Source organism: Delphinus delphis, chromosome 6, assembly GCF_949987515.2.
Source record: "Delphinus delphis chromosome 6, mDelDel1.2, whole genome shotgun sequence".
NCBI lineage: Eukaryota > Metazoa > Chordata > Mammalia > Artiodactyla > Delphinidae > Delphinus > Delphinus delphis.
In genome coordinates, this window is record NC_082688.1 from 64,310,548 (window position 1) to 64,335,746 (window position 25,199).

General features: G+C 38.6%; 1 protein-coding gene across 1 annotated transcript in view; it reads right to left on the reverse strand.

The window, feature by feature from the left end:
* TTC39B (tetratricopeptide repeat domain 39B) overlaps positions 1-25,199 on the reverse strand; it is a 136,263-nt gene that overhangs the window by 7,765 nt on the left and 103,299 nt on the right. The window contains exons 9-19 of the mRNA XM_060014764.1: positions 24,206-24,311; positions 22,774-22,839; positions 21,119-21,227; positions 20,484-20,551; positions 20,339-20,398; positions 18,732-18,893; positions 17,392-17,483; positions 12,486-12,612; positions 9,320-9,428; positions 5,664-5,750; positions 1,038-1,155 (exon numbers count right to left, since the gene is read on the reverse strand). Of these exons, the coding sequence (XP_059870747.1) occupies positions 1,038-1,155; positions 5,664-5,750; positions 9,320-9,428; positions 12,486-12,612; positions 17,392-17,483; positions 18,732-18,893; positions 20,339-20,398; positions 20,484-20,551; positions 21,119-21,227; positions 22,774-22,839; positions 24,206-24,311 (1,104 nt within the window). The remainder of the gene's footprint in view (positions 1-1,037; positions 1,156-5,663; positions 5,751-9,319; positions 9,429-12,485; positions 12,613-17,391; positions 17,484-18,731; positions 18,894-20,338; positions 20,399-20,483; positions 20,552-21,118; positions 21,228-22,773; positions 22,840-24,205; positions 24,312-25,199) is intronic.

The following is a 25,199-nucleotide window of genomic DNA, read 5'->3' on the forward strand; positions in this document are numbered from 1 at the left end:
CTGCCAATGCAGGGGACACAGGTTCGATCCCTGGTCCGGGTAGATCCCATATGCCGCGGAGCAACTAAGCCCGTGTGTCACAACTACTGAGCCCACACGCTACAACTACTGAAGCCCTCACACCTAGAGCCTGTGCTCCGCAACAAGAGAAGCCACCACAGTGAGAAGCTCGTGGACCGCCACGAAGAGTAGCCCCCACTCGCTGCAACTAGAGAAAGCCTCCAAAGACCCAACGCAGCCAAAAAAAAAAAAAAAAAAAAAAAGTAGGGATTATTGCTACTGGGCCCACACTGTCCAGAGCAATAATCAATTAGAGCTCAGGAGTGGCTGCATTCTTTAAAGAGAACACACTATCTCCCTAATCTGCAGTGCCCACTAATCCCTATTTCTGCCATGTTCAGTAAGGTTACTTGTCTGGCCCCTGTATTGTGACTCCAGATGTAGAGAAGAGGGTCAGGCACCAGAACCTTGACTCAACTCTCTAATTAGTGAAAGAGCAGGACATCATGATCAATGCTCTTGGGGGGTTAAAACTCATTCATCTACAGAAAAATACCCCTTGCCAAAAGAGAAGCAGTGTTAGTATTCATCACAGTCGTTCTTTCCTGTCACATTATCATTACAATGATGGCGAGTCTTTCTACTGAACTTTGAATCCCTAGGATTCAGGATCACAGTCTCTGGCACATAGTGGGTACTCAAATATCTGTGGAATAAATGGATGACAGACAAATGCACGAATCAAAGAAGTATCAGATGTTCTGTACATTGCTGCCAGAATTCAGACAGACACATGTCAGCCTGGCTGTAAATTTAGCTTTTGTAAGTCACCTCTGAACACCAGGTAGAAAGGCATAACGCCACGTTCCACTTAGGTTATAATTTTTTTCTCAAAGAATAAAGAAAACATTACTGGATTCTCTTTCTGGCAACACCAAGTAAAAGGTTAGCAACGGGAGATAAAAGCATCACTTTCTCACAGCGATTCCCCAGAAACCACAATCTGCACTCAAGTTGGTTTCATTGTCCGCTTTTACCTTTGGACAACGTGATTGAAACACAATTCCGCTTGCAAAGGCCGCTGTAAGTTCTTCAGGCAGCATCCTTTCAGCAACTTCACTAAGCATTCATCATCTACAGAGTAGTCGCTGGACTCTTAAAGCAAAACAAACATACAATTCACACACGGAAAGAAAAATACTTGTAAAAATCTTATTTAAGAGGTAGCACTAACAGCTCTTAGGTTTCAGAAGGACCATTTAAAAATAAGGAGAATATGTTTAGCATTTGTTATGCCTCACTAAATAAAATACAATGAAAATATTTCAAATGAAAAGAATACTAACTACATTAATACACCATTTTATTAAGGGGTTCACCCTAGCCACTTAAAATTTTTTTGGGGTGCTCATACTCTGAGTTATGTGACCTTACGTATAATTATAGGAAGTTTGAACTGTAAATAAAGCAAGAGCTTTATTAGTTCTGTGAAAGGTAAAGCGGTGAGGAGGTCGCACGCTGCCTCTTCCTGTGGTTCTGGTCCCTAGCTGTGCTGGCTTCGTGTAGAAGAGGGTAATGCTTCCATATGGAGAAGCAGATGGCCTTCTCCCCATTAAAAATTCAGGAAGGAGCACACCCTCTCCAGATCATTATGTTTACAACTTATCAGTTCTCCCAGGTTATGTGCTTTTGGGGAAGAAATTATGTCATAAAATTAGACAAAATGGTTCTGAGGTGTGCAAGGCTCCTAAAATCCCCACAAACTTCTAACTGCGTGAGGCTAATGAGGAAGATTTTCTTTCAGGACTTTTTTCCTTTTGAAAATGACTCGTTACCTTCTACAGCCCAAGGCTAACATATATTAACAGAAGGAACCGTATCATGTGTGACATCTATCTGACAAAGGTTGCCATTTCACATCTATCACTTTTGAATTTGGGGTTTTTTTTTTTTTTTGCAAGTTAAGTGCAGCTAACAAATCACTCCAAGACAGACCGATAATTTATACATTTCACGCTGTGACAACACAGGTGGGAAGGGGCAGTAAACCAAACTAATGAGGCTCTAAGAGTCCCTCATACTGAAATACTCTTGCTTTCAGTATAAACGTCAGAAATCACCATTAACACATGCTGGTGTTTTAATCAGTAAGCTGCTTGTCTATGGGAGGTTAAGGATGCTACCTAACCAACTCAGAGGAGGTCACTTTACTTCTAGGTGCTGAAAATAGCTGATATTCACCTCTCACTTCCAAGATCTGACAGGTTATTCACTAAGAAAATTACAAACGTCAATGCCACATTACCTTCCCTATTAAAATCCATTCCCCCTCTGCCTCAAAAAAATCTATTCATGCTTCTAATCATGGATGCTCATTGAAATATCCATTTAAGAAGTAATATCTTTCCAGGCCTAGAACCAAACCCTTATGGTCCATACTGGATGCTAAGTTTTAGTATCACTTTTGTGCATTTTATTGAGTTCTATGTCACATTTTATGACAGTTTGTCTTATATCACCGTTTTGGTGCTCAGTGAAGGACAATTTTGCGAGGAACACCATGGAAAGTTGAAGTACCATTAAAACACACAACTTTTATTTAGATCATGACTTAGGGATATGGAAAATGGATTCAAAAATACCATGTTCCTCCAAAAACCTTAGAAAGTAAAACCATTATTTCCTCAGACCACTACCTGTCAGATGATTATTTTCCCTTAAAATATGAAGGCTTTATCATGACTATCAACCTCATGGGAGACTCATGGGAGAGTTCATGGGTGAACATTTCAACACATGGTTTCCATTTTACACCCCAAGAAAATTACACAATAATGCTGCCAAAGCACACTTGCATCACAAAAGATCTGCTGAACTTAAAACAGAGGGTAGGCTTAGGGAAAAGGAAATCTGAAGCCCAAGCTACAAAATATGTACATTGAACTTTTCAGAAGCTAGTTGATATGCACCAAAGGAAAAATGTGAAAATGGATTTAGAGGTGAAGAGCCAGAAAGTAACACTTTCCCTTTTATGTAACTCTTATTATGCTTGCTACATAAGTTCACCAAGAAAATTAGTTATAACAAATAGTTAAAGTAGAACTACTGAATCAACTTCTGGCTACATGTGGAAGTTAGTCAGATTTCGAGTGAAGCACTATTGGAATTAGTAGCAAATACTGACTCCAGGCACACTACCAAGTTCTTTTCTGTCTTTAAACAGTATTCCTCCTTTTGTATCTCTGACCAGCCTTTCATAACTGTGGCATCGTCAGAGGAGAACACCAATTATATCCTCTACCATCTTTTACTTTAGAGACACTTAACAAAGGTATGAGAAGCCAAAATACATTCATTTCCTAATAATGTGTGTGTGGCGAGGGTGGGTAGGGGGGAAGGAGGTGTTTAGTGGAGGCTGAAGTCACCTCAGCTTTACCACTTCACTCCATTCTCCAATTGTGGATTTTTTCCCTCACTCTGAAGGATAAGAGCTTAATTACTAAAAGATCCTAAGGGGGTAGGGGTATAGAATCAGGTAATCATCTTGCGTAAAACCGTGGACCTAGAAGAGATCATCATAAATTTCATGTGCAACATCTAGCAAAAGTGATGTTCAGAAAAGAAACCAGTTTTTTGTTTGGTTTTTTTTTTTACCCAGCAGGAAGACACACAAAGACAAGTTTGTACAAAGTACAATGTGTCTGTCTGTCTGAGCTCTTCTCCCCCACCAGTCCTGCTTAAATATCTCTCAAAGTCTATCATCTCAATATGTCATTAAAAGAGAAAGGAATGGATGGAGACAACAGCCTGATTTTCTAAACCTCTATTGCATTTTACATGCGTAGTCTGATACAAATATTACTCCTTTATTTTTTTTCCCCGCCAATGTAGGGGCAAAATAAATTTAGAGGGAAAGGGTGAAGAGCCTGCTTAAACAGAGGAAAACTCAACAGTCCCTCAGGACTTCTTGACAGTGTGGGTGCTCTGTATCCGAGGGCTTCACATCCGCAAATTCAACCAACCAGATTAGAGCTACATTTAGGACCCACGGTTGATGGAATCCACAGATGCGGAAACTGCAGATACAGAGGGTGGACTATGGAACCTGAGCATCCAAGGATTTTGGTACCCACGGTGGGTCCTGGAACCGATTCCACGCAGAAACTGAGGTACGACTGTATACAAAGCCCTTACTCCCTGGTGGTACATAATAGTCTATACTACAAAGGATAGACATTCAAACAATAGAATTTATTCTACTGCACCAAAATCCTTATCTTTGTAGTAAAACAGAAGAAGCAAGCTAGCCTGCTTTTCTGGGGGAAAAATACCCTACAAATGTTTTAACTTAATAAAAAGAGGTTTTTCTTTACCTCCCAGTTTTCACATACCCACTTATTTTAAAACATATTCATTTTTCCATCTGATTTGTGAATATGTGGGGTTTAATCACAGATAATTCCCTTAATGACAGGAACAATGCTTTCTCTGCCTGTCACAATGCTATACCTAGTATGGAAAATCTAAGAGTGTTCAAAGGAACAAATTAATGAAGAGTGGCCAAATTGATTCAACAAAAATAAACACTAGTAAATTTGTTCAAAAGCCCAAATACAGTTTACTGAAGTACATTTTGTGAAATCTCATTTTTTGAAGTAAACATTTATGGAGTTTCATCTAAATTACATTTCAAAATGATGGGGCTCTATGTTGAGTTTCCACTCAAATCAAAGTATTTTTCCTTTTTGAAATTATTCCATATTAAAAGGAGTAAAAATAAAATCACCTCACACCCATTAGGATGGCTATTACCAACCAACCAACCAACAAACAAAACAAATTTTTAAAAAAATAGAAAATTACAAGCATTGGCAAGGATGTAGAGAAAATGAAACCCTGTGCATTGTTGGTAGGAATGTACAATGGTGCAGGCACTAGAGAAAAGAGGATGACAATTCCTCAAAAAATTAAAAATAGAAATGCTGTATGATCCAGCAATTGCACTTTAGGGCATATATCTAAAGGAACTGAAAGCAGGGTCTCAAAACAATATTTGCATACTCTTATTCATAGAAGTATTTATTATTCACAGTTGTCAAAAGTGGAAGCAACCAAATATACATTGATGGATGAATAGATAAACAAACTGTGGTATAAACATTCAAGGGAATATTATGCAGCCTTAAAAAGGAAGGCAATTCGGACATGTGCTACAACATGGATGTACCTGGAGGACATTAGGATAAGGGAAATAAGGCAGCCACAAAAAGAAAAATACTGTGTGATTCCACTTACACGAAGTCTCTAGAATAGTCAAATTCATAGTAACAAAAAGTAGAATGGTGATTGCCCACAGCTGTGGGGAGGGGGAAATGGGGAGTTATTGTTTAATGGGTATGAAAAAGTTCTCAAAACTGGTTGCACAACCAAGTGAATATACTTAGCACTACTGTACCATACAGTTTAAAAAATGGTTAATATGGTAAATTTTATATTATGTGCATTTTTCTACAATTAAAAATTTTAAAGAATTGTAAAAAATGTAAGGAGGCTTATCATAATTCTATATTAGTAGAAACTATGCAGAAAATGTTAGTGATGGAACATCTAGGACACAGACAAAGAAAGTCTGAAATGTCCATATAGTCTGTACTTATACATACGTTGTTTTGGTTCTTTGTTAAATAGTACAAACTTTGAGTTCCTCCTTTGGGTCCCAGTTTCTTGAGCCTTCTCATCCACTTGTTTCCCTGGTACCCAGAAATCAAAGGGAATTATCAGTCCATGAAGATGAATACCTCAATATTTTGGCTACTCTACCTAACCTCCAGATCAAAATGAGCTGAAGTATTATAACTTTTCTGTAAAAGGGGAAGGAAAAAGAAGGGAAAGGAAACCATCATTCTGTTATTTAAAATGATGCCTTTAATATGGGAAGGTGACATACTCGCCCTTCATCAACAGATGAGCTTTTCGTACTACTGTTTTTCAAGAGTGGAGTAGAATATTCCACTCACCTGGTATCCCTGTGATCACCTGCTTGTATTTGCAAGAAGGCTAATGGGGAGGTGGGGAGGGCGGTGGTCTGTGGCCTCAGAACAGCATTGCTCTTAGTTCCATTTCATTCTTTATCTATCCAGCCTGAAACCTTGAGCTTGTTAGCAGATAAGCCCACTGATTCAGCTTTCATTCTTTTCTATTTCTTCTCCTTATTGGTGGGAATCTAAAGCTACAATTATTTTAAATATGGAAGGCAGCCTAAATGCCCAACAATTCTGAAAGAGTTGATTAAATTATGATATATTATCTCCATGGAATGCCATGAAGCTTTTGAAATTATTATAAGCGTTACTTAGCAACAGTTAAAATATTTATGATAAACTACCATATGATCCAGCAATCCCACTTCTGCATATTTATCTGAAAAACAAATACTAACTTGAAAAGATATATACACGCTCATGTTCATTGCAGCATTATTACAACAGCCAAGCATGGAAACAACCTAAGTGTCCATCAATGGATGAATGGATAAAGAAAATGTGTTATATATATATATATATATATATATATAATAGAACATTCGGCCATAAGAAAGAATCAAATTTTGCCATTTGCAACAACAGGAAGGACCTTGGGGATATTATGCTAAGTGAACAAAAGTCAGACAGAGAAAGACAATCACCATATGATCTCACTTCTATGTGAAATCCAAAAAAAAAAGGAAAAAACCTCATAGATACAGGTAACAGATTGGTTGCCAGGGGCGAGGGGTTGAGGGGTGGGTGAAATATATGAAGAGGTCAAAAGGTACAAACTCCCAGTTATAAAATAAGTTAAGTCATGGAGATGTAGTATATAGCATGGTGACTGTAGTTAATACTGTATTGCATATCTGAAAGTTGCTGAGAGAGTAGATCTTAAAAGTGCTGAAGACAAGAAAAAAAATTTTGTAACGATGTACGGTGACAGATATTAACTAGACTTACTGTGGTGATCATTTTACAATGTATACAAATATCAAATCATTATGCTGTACACCTGAAATTAATAGTGTTATATGTCAATTATATCTCAATGGGAAAAAAAAGTTTACGATATAATAATTGAAAAAAACTAGGCTAGAGTATGTCCAGGTACACTATGATTGTAACTATAAAAAGAAAGCTAGGATGGGGCTTCCCTGGCGGCATAGTGGTTAAGAATCCACCACCGTAACTAGAGAAAGCCTGAGCGCAGCAACGAAGACCCAATGCAGCCAAAAATAAAATAAATTAAAAAAAAATAAAGCTAGGATGGTATACACAGAAATTCTAAATTAATTGTGCATAGCAGGAAAAACATGGGTGACTTTTTTCACCTACATGTGTAACAGGGAAGAGCTAAAACGGACTCCCCGTTGGATCTGTTTCTTTGACTTTAACCTTTGCTTTTCGTTGCTTTTGTTATTATAATCATACATAATGGCCTGCCGCAGGGAACCCTGCCCACCTGTGACTGGCTGCAAGAAAAAAGAAACTAACACATCCCCAGGCTGGTCATTCCAGGAGTTTTGCAAAACTGGTGGCCCTTTTACTTGACTTCCTCACCACCTCTCCCTCTCTGATTCTATAAAAGAAACCGGCATCCAGACCCCGATAAGATGGTTTTTCAGAGACACTAGTCTGCCATCTTCTCGGTCTGCTGGCTTTCTGAATGAAGTCATATTCCTTGCCTCAGCACCTCGTCTCTGATTCATTGGCCTGTCGTGTGGCGAGCAGAGTGAGCTTGGACTCAGTAACACATCTATCAAATGTAATTACGTGTTTAATTTTTTAAAAGTAATTGTAAAGAGAAATGTCATTAAACATTTCAGCCCCATACTGTGGTTGAAGTAAAAAATGATCCACTGTGTAGCACAGGGAACTCTGCTCAGTGCTCTGTGGTAACCAAAATGGGAAGGAAAACCAAAAAAGAGGGGACATATGTATATGTATAGCTGATTCACTTTGCTGTAGAGCAGCACAAACTAACACAACATTGTAAAGCAATTATACTACCCCCAAAAATTAAATAAATAAATAATCCAAATGAGGTGCTCATCCCTGGAGTCAGTCAATCATTTCATCACCCATGTGGGGAGTATACTGCATATGGAGCTGGTACTCCTTCGGTGCCCATTTTCTTCCAGCTAAGAAAAATTAGTTACCTGTTAGAATTTTTCCTGGCTATTCTTGAATTTTTATGCCCTTTACAATGTTTATCCTCCCAGCAATTTTTGCCTTACTTCTGTGATTAGAACATTCCAGAGGATAAGACCATTATCTTGGAATAATACCTAAATGATTTGGGTGTTGATAAGGAATACAACAAAAGCTATCATTTATGGTATTGTTTAGCAAAAGTTAAAGCCTCTATTTATGACAGAGAACTAGAAAATGTCAGAGCAAGAAAACCCTGGGTATCATCTGGTCCAACACCACACCCATTTTAAAAGAAATCGGAGGCCCTCCTGGGTATGGGATGAGGTATGCTTCCCAGAGCCTCACAGCTGCAGGATTGGAACTATAAGACCAGGCCAGCTGCTTTTCCTCCTACTATGCCAGCTGCTTCCAGTAAATAGAGCTTCCAGTACACTGGAAAGGGACTTCCAGTACAACCCAAGTAATGAGTAAGAAAATCAAATTGTGACAAGATTTCAACTTGAAAACAAACAATTCTCTGTGTCTGTAAAAACACAGTAGTCATTAGAGAGCAAAAATGAGGCACGGAAAGAAACACAACCAACTAAACCAGTATACGTTTCCCTCGAGCTGCTCTAAAACTCAACTCTCTTCTTCATCTTTTTATTTTATAACAGCCTTAAGATAAAACTCCCATAACATACAATTCACCCCTTTAAAGTATGCAATTCACTGGCTGTGAGTATATTACGGAGGTGTGAACCATCACCAGAATCAATTTTAAAATATTTGCATCACCCCAAAAACAAATGCCATAACCTTTAGCTTTCACACACCCCCAGTTCTCCACCCCTAGGCAACCACTCATCTGCTTTCTGTCTTTACAGACTGATCCATCCTCCATATTTTATGTAAATTATCTCTGTCACTCGGTTTTCTTTTGCAGCCGGCTTCTTTCACTGAGCCTAACGTCCCCAAGGCTCATCCATGTTGTATCAGGTATCTTTTCTCCATCTTGATTGCAATCGCCCAGACACCTCGGCTCAAGCTCTGTTGTCCTCATCATGCACACAGATTAACGCAGGCATGTGTGCACTGGGAAAGGACGGGAGAGGGGCAACGGTAAAGATTTCCAGGCTCTTACGTTTCATACTTACTTTCACTTTGTAGATCCGCCTCAGCCTTTTCAACAGTCACCAACAGACTTTCAGAAAGATCTTTTCTTCTGCTCAATAGTGGAAAACCATTCCAAACATACATCATTTCCTAACGAGGAAAAATGAGAAACCATTCGCAATTATGTGAGGTTATTCAATGTTCTTTACAACAACAAAACTACATATGTGTGTTTTGCCTCAGTTGCTAGTGATCTCAAGACAACATTTAGAGATCATTTTCCTTAGCTTTCCTCATTTGGAATTTAGTGATTAAATTTCCACTTTTCTCACTTTATTTAATGCTTTTTGCCTTTTATACTGCGAAGTATTCTATATATATATATATATATAGTATATTGTGTTTTTACTGAAAAATTAATTTACTCGTTCATTTAACAAGTATTTATTAAGCACCTACTGGTATCCAATCCTTTTGGAAGATAATGGATTACAGATACAGAAATACATATAATATTTTAAAATGATACTATGAACAATTCTATTTAATATAGATCTTTGCTGTTACTCTTAAGTAAAGGGAAACATTTTTCAATATCTGCCAATTGTTTATATAAAATGTCTCCAAGGACATCACTGAAAATGAACATAGGAAATATTTTACCTGGCTCAGGTTCTTTTATACCATTAAAAACATGTGACAGTCCGGTAATGCAATCCAATATGCAGAAAATGCATTCATTTAAATGCCATACGGCAGAATGACAGCCCCTAAAAATGTAAACTAATGATTTCTCATTGCAAATTATACTTAATAGGCAAACAGATGAGAATTTTTTTTTTTTGGACCAAAAGCAAATGTGCTCTTGCTTGAAAATATTTTTCTAATCTTCCTGGTAGTGCAGTTCATATTTTGAAAGGTATGAAATAACCAGGGTAATTAGAATCTTCTTGGAAATAAATGAATGTTAAAATATTATAGAGATATTGTTTGAACAGCCTCTTACAGGGAAGCAGTAGAAATGAGGAAAATCCATTGGAGTGGCAGCAGTCATCTTTACATTATGGTACTGAAAACTAAGATAACAACACCACCTTTTGTTTTACATCTAGCTTCTTATTGCTAATAGAGTAAGAGTTCAATTCAATAACTAACTGAACATTTATTTTAACTGATGATGATGTTTTTAAATTTTGCTTTTATCGAAGGAATATTTTGTCAGAAGAAGGAATGCTCATACCTGACCTTGCCATTTTATGACATATAGGATTTTGGTAAAATTCCTAGTCACCACAAATTCAAGCCAATTCTACACCCTTAGCCGTGGAGAAATAAGTGCTCTGAGTTAACCTTCCTTAAGACCCTTAGTGATCAGAGCAAGCTATACATCATCAGCTCAGATATGATTACAGAGTGATCATATATTTTTTTATTAAATTTATCTATTTATCTATGCATTTATTTATTTATGGCTGCATTGGGTCTTCGTTGCTGCAGGCAGGCTTTCTCTAGTTGTGGCGAGCGGGGGCTACTCTTCATTGCGGTGCGCGGGCTTCTCAGTGCGGTGGCTTCTCTTGTTGTGGAGCACAGGTTCTAGGCGCACGGGCTTCAGTAGTTCTGGCTCACGGGCTCTAGGCCTGCGGGCTTCAGTAGTTGTGGTGCACGGGCTTAGTTGCTCCACAGCATGTGGGATCTTCCCGGAACAGGGCTCGAACCCGTGTCCTCTGCATTGGCAGGCAGATTCTTAACGACTGCGCCACCAGGGAAGTCCCCAGAGTGGTCATATTTTTATCTCATTCCATCACAGGCACAGAACAACCCAGTCTGAGGGTGGTGTTCTCCGAGACTAAGTTGGGAAAACCTCAGTCAAGGTACTAGGTGCAGGCTAGCTCCCAACTGATGCCTGTGAGGGGCTGCAGTTTTCTTTCTCACAGAATATTTAAAGAGCTTCTATATCAATGATAAAATTATAAAAAACCGATGAAAATAGGGAAGTATACGAACAACAATTCACAAAACAAGAAATAAAAATGAACAAGCATGTGAAAAGATGCTCAACTGCACATTTAAACAGTAAAACACTGTTGGTAGGAATTTAAATTGGTACAGCCTTTCTGGAGGGCAAACTGGCAATGTCAAAGTATTAAATGCATATGCCCTTCAACTCAGAATTCCATTTCTAGACATCTCTCCAAGACAATTTTATGCCCATGTATAAAAAAAAGACAGATATGAAAGAATATTAATTGTAGCTTGTTTGTAGTAGTAAAAACTGGAAACTACATAACTGTTAAAGGGGGATAACTGAATAAACTCTGGAATCAAAAAAAGAAAATCATGAACCCCCAAAGGAGGACAGCAGGTGTCAGCTTGCACTAAACAGCTCTCCTGTGCTATGTGACTACCTACGCAGAACTAAAGCCCCAAAGAGTCATCATAATTTGATATATTTAGTACTTTAACAAAAGTCTTCATTAAGACAATTTAAGTTGAAATTATGCTTTTCACAAAGTCTAGCCTAAATGGCATACCGATCAAGAATGTGAGCTCTAGCGCTGGGCTAGAGCACAGCAGCCACCAGCCACTTATGGCTCTGGAGCAATGCGACTGGTTCAAACTTAGTTCAAACTAAGCATAGAACACACACCAGATTTCAATGGATGAGTACAATATGAAAGAATGAGAAATCTCATTAATAAGTTTTTAGAGATTACATGCTCAAATGACAAAATGTTGCATAAACTGGGTTAAACCAATACTCTTAAAATGATTATCATGTGTCCTTTTATTTTTCAATTTTTTACCGTTTGATTTTTAGTGTGGCTACTAGAAAAGGTACAGTTACATATGTGGCTTGCATTATAATTCAACTCAATTTCAATTAAGTCAACTCACCCTGTCTCTGCCTGAATTTCCTTACTTGTCAAATGAGGCTACAAAGAGAAACTCCCCTCATACAGTTACTATAAGAATTAAATGATATATTTTATAAATAGCCTTTATCAAAATTCCTAGAACATACCAATCAGTCAAAAAACATCTGCTATACTTTTTATTATTCATTAATAATTTATTTATAAATGTTCACCTTACAAACACAATGTTTTTTAATTGAGCAAACTTCACAACAAAAGTTAGATGTTCTCCTTGCCACTATGAATAATTTATTTCTAGGATGCAAACAGTAAATAAAATAAAGGCAGATACCAGGGCAGGCAAGACGAGCTTCACGGGTGCGGGCAACGAGGGAGAGTAACGTCGAGCCTTCCTCACAGCAAACTTCTCCGTAGGGATCGATTTCCCAGCAATTCTCTGCTTCAAGCCATCCACCTGTCTGTGAAAAGCCCCAGCCCCAGCAAAAGGTCATTAAGAACACATACATTATTTACACCTGTCCTTGTCACGCTGTGCTCCCCAGACCAGTAGCATCAGCATCACCTGGAAACCTGTTGGAAATGCAAATTTGCAGGCTCCACCCCAGACCTATTAAATCAGCAGCTCTAGAGCCGGGGCCCAGCAATCTGGATTTCAGTGAGTCCTCCAGAGGATTCTGATGCACGCACAAGTTTGAGAACAACTGATTGACACGTATTTCTTTCTAGTTAACTTAGCAAGTGTCTTAGCCTATCAAACAAAGTCAAGGAAATCTAGATATAAAATTGGCAATTTCCATAAGTAAGCAGGAAAAAGTCCAAAGTATTTACATTGTGGATACTTGTGAGAGAGGCAATAGCGTATACTGGTACATCTCCTATTCCTTTCTGCAAGTATGACACAGATCTGTAAAGTAATGTGGCTCAAAAGATAGCCGTCAATTCACGTATAATTTGAGAAAATGTTTCCAAAGCATAGGTGATTTTGAAAATAATCAACTAAGAACATATACCATGTTTACAACCTTTCTCTCAAAATTCTAAGAAATTCCAATTATAAAATTCACAAGCACATAAAATTGAGAATAGGATGATGAGACTACATGTTCCTAGGGCACTTTTCTTATACATAACTTGGCGAATGCACCAAACACGTTGCCAAGAAGAAATTTAGGGAAATATCCAGCTATACTGAAAGAAAAAGATGCAATAAGAGGAAAAAACATTCCAGTATGAAGACAAGCTTGTGTTACATTCTTTCTGGGCACAATTTGGGAATATGGATTTTTTTAATTGAGGTGTAATAGACATATGACATTATGTTATTTTCAGGTGTACGAAGGGCTATGGCTTTTAAACCAGAATGCCCATCATTACTGTGAATTAACATCAGTGGAAGAGGCAGTGGAAATGCGAGGTGGGAGTTGAGGGAAGGGGTCAGAAGCATGCAGTGGACATGAAACCTTGTCATTTAAGGATCACAGAGTCTGTATGAAGAGAACATTCATTTTGGGGACTCTCCTCTCATTATCCCAACAAATTAGATGCTATCACACATGCAGCAGACCTCAAGCTTTCTCCTGAAAATAACATTTGTTACATATTTCAAAGAAATTATTTTGATATGGAGAAAATTTACTTTGAAGTACAGGAAGTATGGATGTAAAAGGTCCCAATGTACCTTAATATTCCATTCCATTTGTTGCTTGTGTGAAATGAGGCAATACATTCTACCAGTAAGAGGTGGCATTAATCTACATGGCTTCCACTAATGTTGATTCTATTAGTATACATGGTCCTATTGCTAAAAAGAGCTTCTCTAAAAGCATGAAAAAGTAGTCCTGGTCATACCTTCAAATTTGTTCTGACAAATTTGTCAGAGGGTTCAGCCAGGCCATTATTTCTCATAATGTGGTCACACACTATAGTATTCCACTCAAAAGTGTTTGTCACTGGGCTTCCCTGGTGGCGCAGTGGTTAAGCATCTGCCTGCCAATGCAGGGGACACGGGTTCGAGCCCTGGTCCAGGAAGATCCCACATGCCGCGGAGCAACTAAGCCCGTGCGCCACAACTACTGAGCCTGCGCTCTAGAGCCCGTGAGCCACAACTACTGAGCCCATGTGCCACAACTACTGAAGCCCGTGCGCCTAGAACTCGTGCTCCGCAACAAGAGAAGCCACCGCAATGAGAAGCCCGCGCACCGCAACGAAGAGTAGCCCCCGCTCGCCGCAACTAGAGAAAGCCCGTGAGCAGCAACGAAGACCCAACACAGCCAAAAATAAATAAATAAATATTTTTTAAAAAGTGTCATCAGTTATGTTTGAAGAACGCAGCTGGGCTTCTCCGTTCCTTAACTTCCTCATCTCCAGCGGTCACCTCCTCCTTTCCACCACAACCACCCACCCCTACAGTCACACCTTAGACCACTTCATCACCTGTGGCTTTTCGACCTCAAAGTACAAATTCAAGCACACCACCCTTTGAACACCACTCTCCTCATTCTACCTTGGCTGTTCTACTAAGACTTTCAGTCCTCTTGCCTTTCAACTTTCTCCCAGCTCAGCAGTCTCTTTCTTTCCCCGTCCCTCCATCCTCCTGCTTAGACGGCCAGGCAGGCAATCTTTACTGCATACTCCCTTGCTAATGCCTAGTCGTTGCACTCATCCGGATGAAGCTCAGTATCCATCCTCCCTGCACCGGCACTGAGAACAAGTTGGTATCACTGTAAATTCATCAACACCAACCTCGAACGAGCCCTGGCACCGCCTGCCGTTCCCCCTCCTGTGTTTCTCTCATCACCTCACTGTCCCACCCTCTACAGCAATGATTTCCAATATTCTTCATCCTCCTCACACCTCCATCCCACTCCTTTCTCTTTCACTCTCAACAGACAGCCCTGCCTCCTACTTCATAAAGAAAAACAGAAGCTGTGAGGGAGGAAGCCCTCCATCTCACACTACCACCCATGAGCTTGCATGCCTCCGCACCTGTTCTGGACTTCTTCCCTCCCATACAATAAAGGACCTGGTCCTCCCTCTAGATAAAGCCATCAGTGCTTTGTATTCTATCTCCTCTTGCATTCTCAAGAGCCTTGCAAATATCAGTTATCCCATTTCTCGCTTATACCATTTCTCGCTTATATGTCTAACTTCTCTTTCTCCAAAGGATCCTTCCCAGTGGTTTTTGAGAATGATCAGATCTCTCCCATTAAGATATTCTTTGATAATACATCTCCCTCCAACTCTCTCTCTGTTTCTTCCACTTCATAGTCAAAGTTATCCAGGGATGTTATTTATGCTCAACTCTCTTCATTTCTTTGTATCTCATTCACTCTTTAGCCAATCTCAGTCTGGTTTCTACCTCTGTTCTATTAACTTACCAACTCCCACTCGGGATACCAATGAGCTCTGTGTCCCTAAAACACATTTTATCTTATTTTTTTTTTAAGCCTACAGCACACGGTAGTCCCAGGCGTTCTCCCATCCAGGTATGAACCAGCACCGAGCCTGCTTAGCTTCCAAAATCAGACAAGATCGGGCGCACTCAGGGTGGTACGGCTGGAGACTCTGTCTTATTTTTTAAAGGAATTCTGTGTTCTATGAGACATATTTTGAGCAATCCTGGACGTTCATTTTCCTTAGACCTATATATAAAATGTAGCATCACGTCCTGACCAATATCAGCTTTGTCTTAGTTCTTTTAATGTGCAGTGCTCCTTCCTGCAACAGCATCCTCTCGTATGCTGTTCCTGAAACAGCATCCTCTCGTATGCTGTTCCTGAAACAGCATCCTCTCGTATGCTGTTCCTGAAACAGCATCCTCTCGTATGCTGTTCCTGAAACAGCATCCTCTCAAATGCTGTTCCCTTGGTCTGAAACTGTTATCACTACAACTCCCCACTGCCTCAGCAGCTCCCAAGCCACCTTCAGACCTCATCTCAACTATCATTCCCTCTGTGCTCTTATCCATACCTCTCCTCCCACCGGGGAATGGAGGGACAGTGGGTCGTGTTGGCGATGCAAGTGTTATAGGTTTCTGCCTTGCTAACTGGTAGTCCCAGTCACTGAGAGAGGAAAGAACACCAGGTTTGCTAGGGAAGACTGGATGTGGTGAGTTTTAAATGCTTTGACATATCTAAGTGAAGGTGGTAAACGGGAGCTAGATATATGGGTCTGGAGCTCAGTCACAAGGTGTGTACTAGGGATTTCAATTTGGCTTGAATCAGATTTCCTAAGGTTGAGGTTCTAAGACTGACCTTTGAAATCAAAAGCATCAACTTTTAATAGATGGAAGTAGGATGAGCTTACAAAGATACCAAGAAGGAATGGTGAGACAAGCAGGAGGAGAAAAATCAGTCATGTGTTATAATTTTGCATTTACTGGGTGATTATTTCACTGATATCTAGTTCCACTACAAGATTATGAACTGCACAAGGACAGGATCCATGCCTGTTAATTCAGCACTTAACACAGTCGTCTTCATACAGTAGGTGCTCAACATAAAGGTTACAGATGAATGGATGGATGCACGGATGGATGGACGGACACTGGTCTAAACAAAGTTAAACAGATTACTTCACAGCAGAGCTTCTCAGAATCTTTGGCACACTAATGAAAACTAAGGGTATATTATATTGTGTTATATTCTTAAGTTTTTCTGATCACAAAATACCTTTGATTTATAACAGTAAACATCTTTAGCTAACAATACCATTTTAGGAAACTGTGTTCAAAATGCAGTAGCAAAGCCCCAATTACAAAACAAAAAAACATGTGTTCTCAAGATTCCCAATTACACTGGCATATCTGCAAAGTCTTGCTAAAAGGATGACATTTTGACCCTTAGTTAAATATATATATATATATATATATATATATATATTTTTTTTTTTTTTTACGGTACGCGGGCCTCTCACTGCTGTGGCTTTTCCCGTTGCGGAGCACAGGCTCCGGACTCACAGGCCCAGCGGCCATGGCTCACGGGCCCAGCCGCTCCGCGGCATGTGGGATCTTCCCGGACCGGGGCACGAACCCATGTCCCCTGCATCGGCAGGCGGACTCTCAACCACTGCGCCACCAGGGAAGCCCTAAATATATTTTTTAAGAGTTTCTGTATCAAATCAGATAAATTAAAGAAATATGAAGGTGAAGCATGGAAGAGCACTAAGGGGAAAAGAAAGTATTTGTGTGTTCCTCTATTCATTCAGGATCTTTGTTATAGAAATAGTGTCTTGCTTACCTAAATAAAGTTACCACATCCTCTTTAGTTGCTACTACATCTTCCTCTGGAAGCATACTCAAAATTGCAGCTTTTAAGAACACATATGTTGCCTTGAGGAAAAGAAAAGCAGCTAGTCAGAGAGCATCCTGGGTACATGACATTGCTATCTTGCAAATCAGGAAAGACCTACAAATCTTCCAGATATAATATTTAAGAGGTATCAAATATATTAAAAAAAAGGAAATGAAGTCTTATATCACCTGTTCCAAATGAGATCAAAACTTTTCACCTAATTTTGGCCATTTTCCTATTATACAACTGTAACGTTCATGGATGAGAAAATGGACAAAATGAAAAAGAGATCATTATCTCATTCCTCCCAACTTTTCACAAATGGATCAGAATTTTTTTAGAACTCTTTTTAATTAATTAATTTATTTATTTGCAGTACGTGGGCCTCTCACTGTTGTGGCCTCTCCCGTTGGGGAGCACAGGCTCCGGACGCGCAGGCTCAGCGGCCATGGCTCACGGGCCCAGCCGCTCTGCGGCATGTAGGATCTTCCCGGACTGGGGCACGAACCCATGTCCCCTGCATCGGCAGGCGGACTCTCAACCACTGCGCCACCAGGGAAGCCCTGTATTTTATTTATTTTATAGCTAGCAGTTTGTACCTCTTAATCTCCTTCCCCTAACTTGCCACACCTGTTGGAATGGCTATCATCAAAAAGACAACAAATAATAAACGTTGATGAGATTGTGGAGAAAAGGGAACCCTATATACTGTTGGTAGGAATGTAAATTGGTACAGCCACTATGGAAAACAGAATGAAGTTCTTCAAAAAATTAAAATAGAACTACCATATGATCCAGCATTTCCATTCCTGGGTATATATCCAAAGAGAAACGAAAACACTAATTCAAAAAGATATGTACATCATAACGTTAATAGCAGCATTATTTACAAAAGCCAAGACATGGAAGCAACCTAAGTGTGCAGCAACGGATGAATGGATAAAGAATTAATTTTGATTATTATGAAAAGCCTTGTTATCAGGGTATCAAAAAGTCTACAAACAATTATCAATACTTGATATCTAATACTTTTTATATATAAGTACAGTTCATCTTCACAGATAAAGCCTCTCTGTTGAAAAAGACTATTTGGATGGCTTTTAAAGCACATAGTGCTGAGGACAGTGGTTACAAACAGCAGCTACTTAATGTCCACTTCGTCCTCTGATGGATCTCTAAGTTGAGAAAACAGTGTCAGTATCATACTATGGAAGAAACAGTCCTAGATGAAAATCATCCTGTACACTTATGAGCAAACAGATGACATTAATGAAACTGTACTTTACCTTGGACCATTTACTCTCTTTGCAAAGCAGATCTGAATAGTAATACGCCTCCCTCCAGTTTTGTTGGAATACAAAAATCCACATCAGCTCCCAATAACAGAGATGGTGAAACTGTTTCCATTCTTCTTGAACTGAAATGCATTTTCGAAATATCTCTTGTGCCTATAAGTCAATTGCATAAAGCTGATCATCCAGATATTAGACAAGGAGATAATAACCTAATGGAAAAATACATAAAACACTTTGTACAAAAAGAGCAAAATCATCACTCATGAAACCACTCAATACGACAACACATTCCTTTCCTTACATGCAACAATACAGTTAAATTTCGCCTCTTTATGTAACTTTGTGAGAGGGCCATGGAACTTTATAATGTGGGAGTAGCAAAGTTCCTTTCTTAAGACAGATGTAAAATGCAGAAGTCCTTTAAGAAAAGATTTGACAATAAATTTAGAACTTCCAGAGAGTAAAATATACCTTAAACAAAGTTAAAGGCAATGGACAGACTGGGAGAAGATATCGCTATATGCGTAACGGGCAAAGGATCAACCCTTATACAGCAATTTTATAAAATCCTTAAAAAAAGACAAACAACTCAGTGGGAAAATTGTTTAAAGATATAAACAGGAAATTAGAGAAAAAGATAATGAGTGGCAAATATACATATGAAGAAATTTTTACACTGGAAAAGATAAATTAAAAGATTAGATTATCATTTTTCAGCCATCACATTGGCAAAAATAAAACAGATAAATAATGACCAGAGTTGCCAAAGAGCACTGAAAACAAGTATTCTCATATCTTTACAGGAGTTTAAATGGACTAGCCTTATTAGGAGGGCAAGTTGTCTGAATTTATCAAAATGCAAACATCTTTGACCTAGAAATCCTCATTATCAGAATCGATCTTATATAAATACACTTTTGCACAGAAATATACACATAATAATGTTTACAACAGCATTATGTATAGTAGCCAAATGTCTATCAATAGTGGGCTGCTTTAGTAAGTACAGTATATCCATCTCATTGAATGAAACCCAGCCATCAAAAAGAATAAGGAAGATTTAGAAATACTAACCTGGAAAGAAATCCAAGATGTATTTTAAGTAGAAAAAAATCAAATCAAGGAAAAATACATGTTTGACCCCATTTGTGTAGAAGAAAATTGTTCATGAGTATATTTATATAAAAGGCTATTCACTCTTCTTCTTCAAGGGAATTAGTGAATAATTTCCTTTGATGGGGAGCACACATGTAGTACAGTGGAGTGACCTTTATGCAGGGGCAAGATTCCAAAGCCAATATGTAATACCGAGATGGATAGTAGTCAAAGATTTTTGAAAGCCCCTTAAACTGCCCAACGGTATTTCTATATCCTACCCTGAATTGCCTCAGGTACTTTATGTGCAAATGTAGAGTATATTCAGTAGTTTACTATATATCATAGAGTGCATCCACACAATTAACTTTTGGCTTTTTAATTACATATTTTCCCTTTATTTCTGTCTAGTGCATAGAGCTGGACTTGCTCATTTGGAATGGGTGCACTACGCAACTCCACCATATAGACAGCCCCCCAAATGACCCCTTCAAATAAGTTACCTCTTCCACATTTCCTTTCAGCAGCTCTATCCGGCCATGATAAAACAACATGAGGGAGCCCTGCGGAGGGAGAAACAGACTGTTCAATGGTCAACCCTGGTTGATTGATTATGGTTGAAAAAGACACTTGAAATTCTAAGCGTACATTTGGAAACTGCTGTAGGTAGGGTTCAAGGAGACGCTCTGCTTCCACAACATTCACTTCTCCTGTACCTAGAAATTTAACAGGAAAAGCCTCAGTCTTCAAGAAATGTGGTTGACATGTATAACTATTTCTCCAAATTTCATTATAATATAGCAAAGACCTATTCATGGAAAACATGAAAACTGTTAATTTGTCATTTTAATATTTGGGAAAAAAAAGAAGACAAGTCTCATCTATGACTTTAGTTTAAGAAAGCTCTAGGGCAAATTCTTAGGAGCAGAGGTGGTTGCCTTCAGTTCCTAATTGAAATTTCTGGTTTTAATAGCAATATTGAACTTATTTTAACCAAAAATTTAATTTTCTGCTAAAAAAAGAAATGTAATATGCTAAAAATAGATCACCTTAAACAAGCTTTATAGAATTTTTTAGCTGAGAACTGATTACAACGAATTTGATGAAAGAAACCCTCCACCCCCTCTGCCAAATGTTACTATGAGAAATGTCACAATTTTTCACTTTTGCTCAAAAAAAAGGTAAATACAGACTACGACCTCTTACTGATTTTTCTAAATTTTTACTTACTCAGATGAAAGATAATCAACTTTCAATGATGTGAAATATAATCCAGTCCTTACCAAGTATCAGGGAGATATAAGTATGAAAAGCTAGCATAGTTAAGCAGCATAGTGGAGACCTCATGCTTCTTCCTAAGGCACCTTCCCGTAACTGCAGGATGCCCAACTCCTATGGGAATTAGAGGCATTTTAGAATGAGAAGAGCATGATTGAAACATCATATTCAGAGACTTTAAAATGCTAGCTCATGGATCCCCACTCTCCAGGAAGGTGGGGTTTATTTTTCAAGAGCTTAGAATAGCAGTAGTATCTAACTAGAAGCAAATTTTACATTTTAAACTGGCATAAGACAATCTCCCAAATTCTTATATCATGTGATCTTAGGGAGAGAAAAAGGTAGAGCTCATTTCATAGAAAATGCTGTATTTCTCTTATATAAATATTAATTTATTAAAACATATTGAGGATCTAAGTACAAAATGCTACGGTGGGTATGAATATATACAGTTCTATGTCTTCAAAGATCTTTCCATCAAATAGCGAAGGTAGTACATGAACACATAATTTTACTGGAATATGGCAAGGGCCATAAGAGAGATAAGTAAATGATTCTGAAAGTTAGGAATACTTGAGCTTTGTTGGGAGAAGATAAGAGAAAGCTTTGTGGAATAGGTGACATTTATCTCAATCCTAATGGATGGAGAGGCTCTCAAGAGACATTATTTGGGAGGATGCCAGTTGGGGAGGACATCCAAAACAGACACCAGCAGAAGCATGGCAACAGAAAAGCACAGGGTCTATCTGGTGAACAACCATTTGCCCAGTTTAGCAGGAACACTAGGGAAGCAAAAAGGATGGGTAGTAGGCTAGAAGCATTGGCTAGAGTCAGATCCTAGGGCCCTTGAATCCATGCTATAGTTTGGACTTTATTCAAGGGGCAAGTTGGAGCTACTAAAGAAATAAGGTGGAAGATGAATAGTAGAGGGGAAGGGTAACGATGAAATACAGAGTCTGAATAGATAGACCATATCAGGAAGGGATCACCATAAATACATAATACTTATGGAGAACCTGGACAGTGGAATAAATAGGGAAAAAAATTACAGCTTCTTGTACCTGTTCTCATCTATTTCTCAAAACCTGCTCTCTGGACTAACAGGGACAACTTTTGCAATAAAGCAACTCTGGTAATAGCATATTGAGTGCTATGATTAATAAATGTTATACACTACAAAAACAACCACACAGAACTATAACAAACAAAACTCATGGAAAACAAATTTCCTTGCTTAGTTTTGTAGTGAAACGTGTAAAAACAAGGAAAACCAAAAGAACTGCAACTATGCTTGATCCATACGAATCATAAAATGTTAGACAGGGAAATCTAGCCTAATTTCTTGGTTTTGCAGGAAACTCTGGGGTTGCAAAAATGTTAGGGAAGCATATTTTAACCTCACATGGGTACTAAAGATCCAGCAAGCAGCAATATTAGTAAAACATAAATTTTAATCCCAGAATTTAAATAACAAAGATGAAAATTTTTAACTTTCAATAGAAAAACCATCTCTAACTCCTGGAAAATATAATCAAGACCCAATGCCTCTTCATTGTTCTGAAAACAAATTGCTAGCTATGAGGACATGTTGTATTTCCCTCATATTCAATAAATAACTTTTATTTTCCTTGTCAAAATTAAGAAAAAATTAATTTTGTACCCTATTTCCAGAAAATCCTATAAATTCTAGTAGTCTGATAATCCGTGCTGGTAAAAGGGACAGCATCTGTAAGAAAAAAATACAAGTGTACTTACTGTTAGTACATCTAACTGTAGATAAATGTTAAACTCTAACCAACTTCAAGTTTTAATGATTCAGTAATATGAAAAATTAGAACCAAGTTTAAACCACTGGACACGTCTCAATCACCACATACTGCACCTAGTATAATCATTACTTGTGACTTAATTTCATTTAGTTAAGACAATACACCTAAAAAGTTAAAAACAAAACAAAACAAAAAACCTGGCTTTTTCAGAATGCTCTAAAGAACACTTGCTCCTTTCATGTGGGTTGATAAAGTGATGAGAAGATAATCCCCAGTGTCCACCTCCAAAGTGTTTCTTTTAGCATCCTTTTCCAAAAGCAAAAGTCTGTTGTATTCTTCAGGTATGCAGGCATGACCCAGAAGTAGACACCTACAGCACTACAGCCCCTCTCTGGGACATCCCTAAAGAGTAGGATAAAGGGAAGTCCTCCCAGGGCAGAACTTTGAGCAGTGCCCTGTTTGTTCACTTTGCCTGGAAGGAGAAATGGCCATATATGCAATTATTTACTGATTCATGGGTGGTTGCCAGTGGTTTGGTTGGATGGTCAGGGCTTTAGAAAGAACATGATGGGAAAACTGATGACAAGGAGCTCTGGGAAACAGGTATACGGACAGACATCTCAGAATGGGCAAAAAATGTGAAGATATTTGTGTCCCATGTGAATGTTCACCAAAGGCTGACCTCAGCAGAGGAAGATTTTAATAATCAAGTGGATAGGGTGATTCATTTTGTGGACACTAGCCAGCCTCTCTCCTCAGCCACCTCTGTCATCAACCAATGGGCTCATGAACAAAGCGGCCACGGTAGTGTATACACTTATGTGTGGGATTCCCTTTACCACTTAATTTTCTCACCAATTCCAGTCAAACCTTAATATCAAAATATCTAAATAATATAGCAATTGGACAGATATCTACTCAAACCCTTCATCTACCCCAGAGCTTCATCATCCCTCAAACTATATTGTTCCCTCACCTATTTTCAATTTCAGAGCCACCATTGCTATAGCAATAATATTTCTGATGTGGAAATAGAACTGAATTTCAAGCTCCTTATTACCAAAAAATGTTACTAGTCCATTCAGAGAGCTGCATGCTTCCCTTATTATACAATCGAAAACTATTCTGAGCATGTGCAGAACTTTACAGCACATTCTGGCCAAAGCCCCCACTGGTTCACAGCACAAGAAAACTGATCCCACTGTAGCCACTTGCCAACCAAACCCAGGTAGTGGTTCAGGGTGAGGTTCAAATGCAGTAGCAGAGGCACTGAAAACCTAAGGTTCTTGTACAAAAGATTCTGGTTGCTTTCTGATCACTTACCAAATTAAAGGCCCCTATTCCAAGCTTGACGCCACCTTCAAACTCATAGAAGAACTGCTGCTCAACTTTGTTCTTCTGAATTACGTGCAGGATAGAAAGACATTCTCTGGATTGAAGAAAACAGTTATACTGTAAGTTTACTATGACACTGAAAACTAATTTTAAGTCAAATTTTGCATTTACATACCATAAGATAAATGTCATTAGCCAAAATACTAGAGAATTTTTAAGTGGATGAAGCTGTGCTGCGTTTACTTTTTTTCTTTTTTCAGTTTGCCGATATTTTATTTTATTTTTTAATACATCTTTATTGGAGTATAATTGCTTCACAATGCTGTGCTAGTTTCTGTTGTACAACAAAGTGAGTCAGCCATATGCATACATATATCCCCATATCCCCTTCCTCTTAAGCCTCCCTCCCATCCTCCCTATCCCACCCCTCTACTGGGTAATCATCATTAAGGAATAACGACACACTCATTTCTACACTGTTTATCAGCACCAATCTTTCTGGGCTTAAAGCAAAAGAGGGTTCAAATATCAGCAAGCATGACTCAGGAGCCAAAGGACCGCAGGACTGTGATCTCACAGTTTCCCAGCAATGTGTTAGAGGAGACTTCCTAGGAATGCTCAGTCTCTCAGCCGTTGTGCACACTTCAGCAACCTACCTTCCACTGAGTAACTGAGGTGCTACTGACAAAAAGACTTGAATTTCAGCATGATCACCATGGTCTCAAATAGACCAAAATAAAACTCACAACTAGGAAAGATTGAAAGAGGAAAGCAAGCTCGATAACAATTGCCTGCAACTGTCCTCTTATTTTTCCCTCTTCCATCCAAGCCAATCTTTCTGATTTCTCACTTTAATTAATTTTCTATGCATTTTTCCCTTTCCCTTCACATCTTCAAAAGGCAAATACTTAATCAGAGAAATGCAGATGAAAACAATGACAAAGATGTAAAAATTGGCAATAACCAGAAATTGCTTATCAAA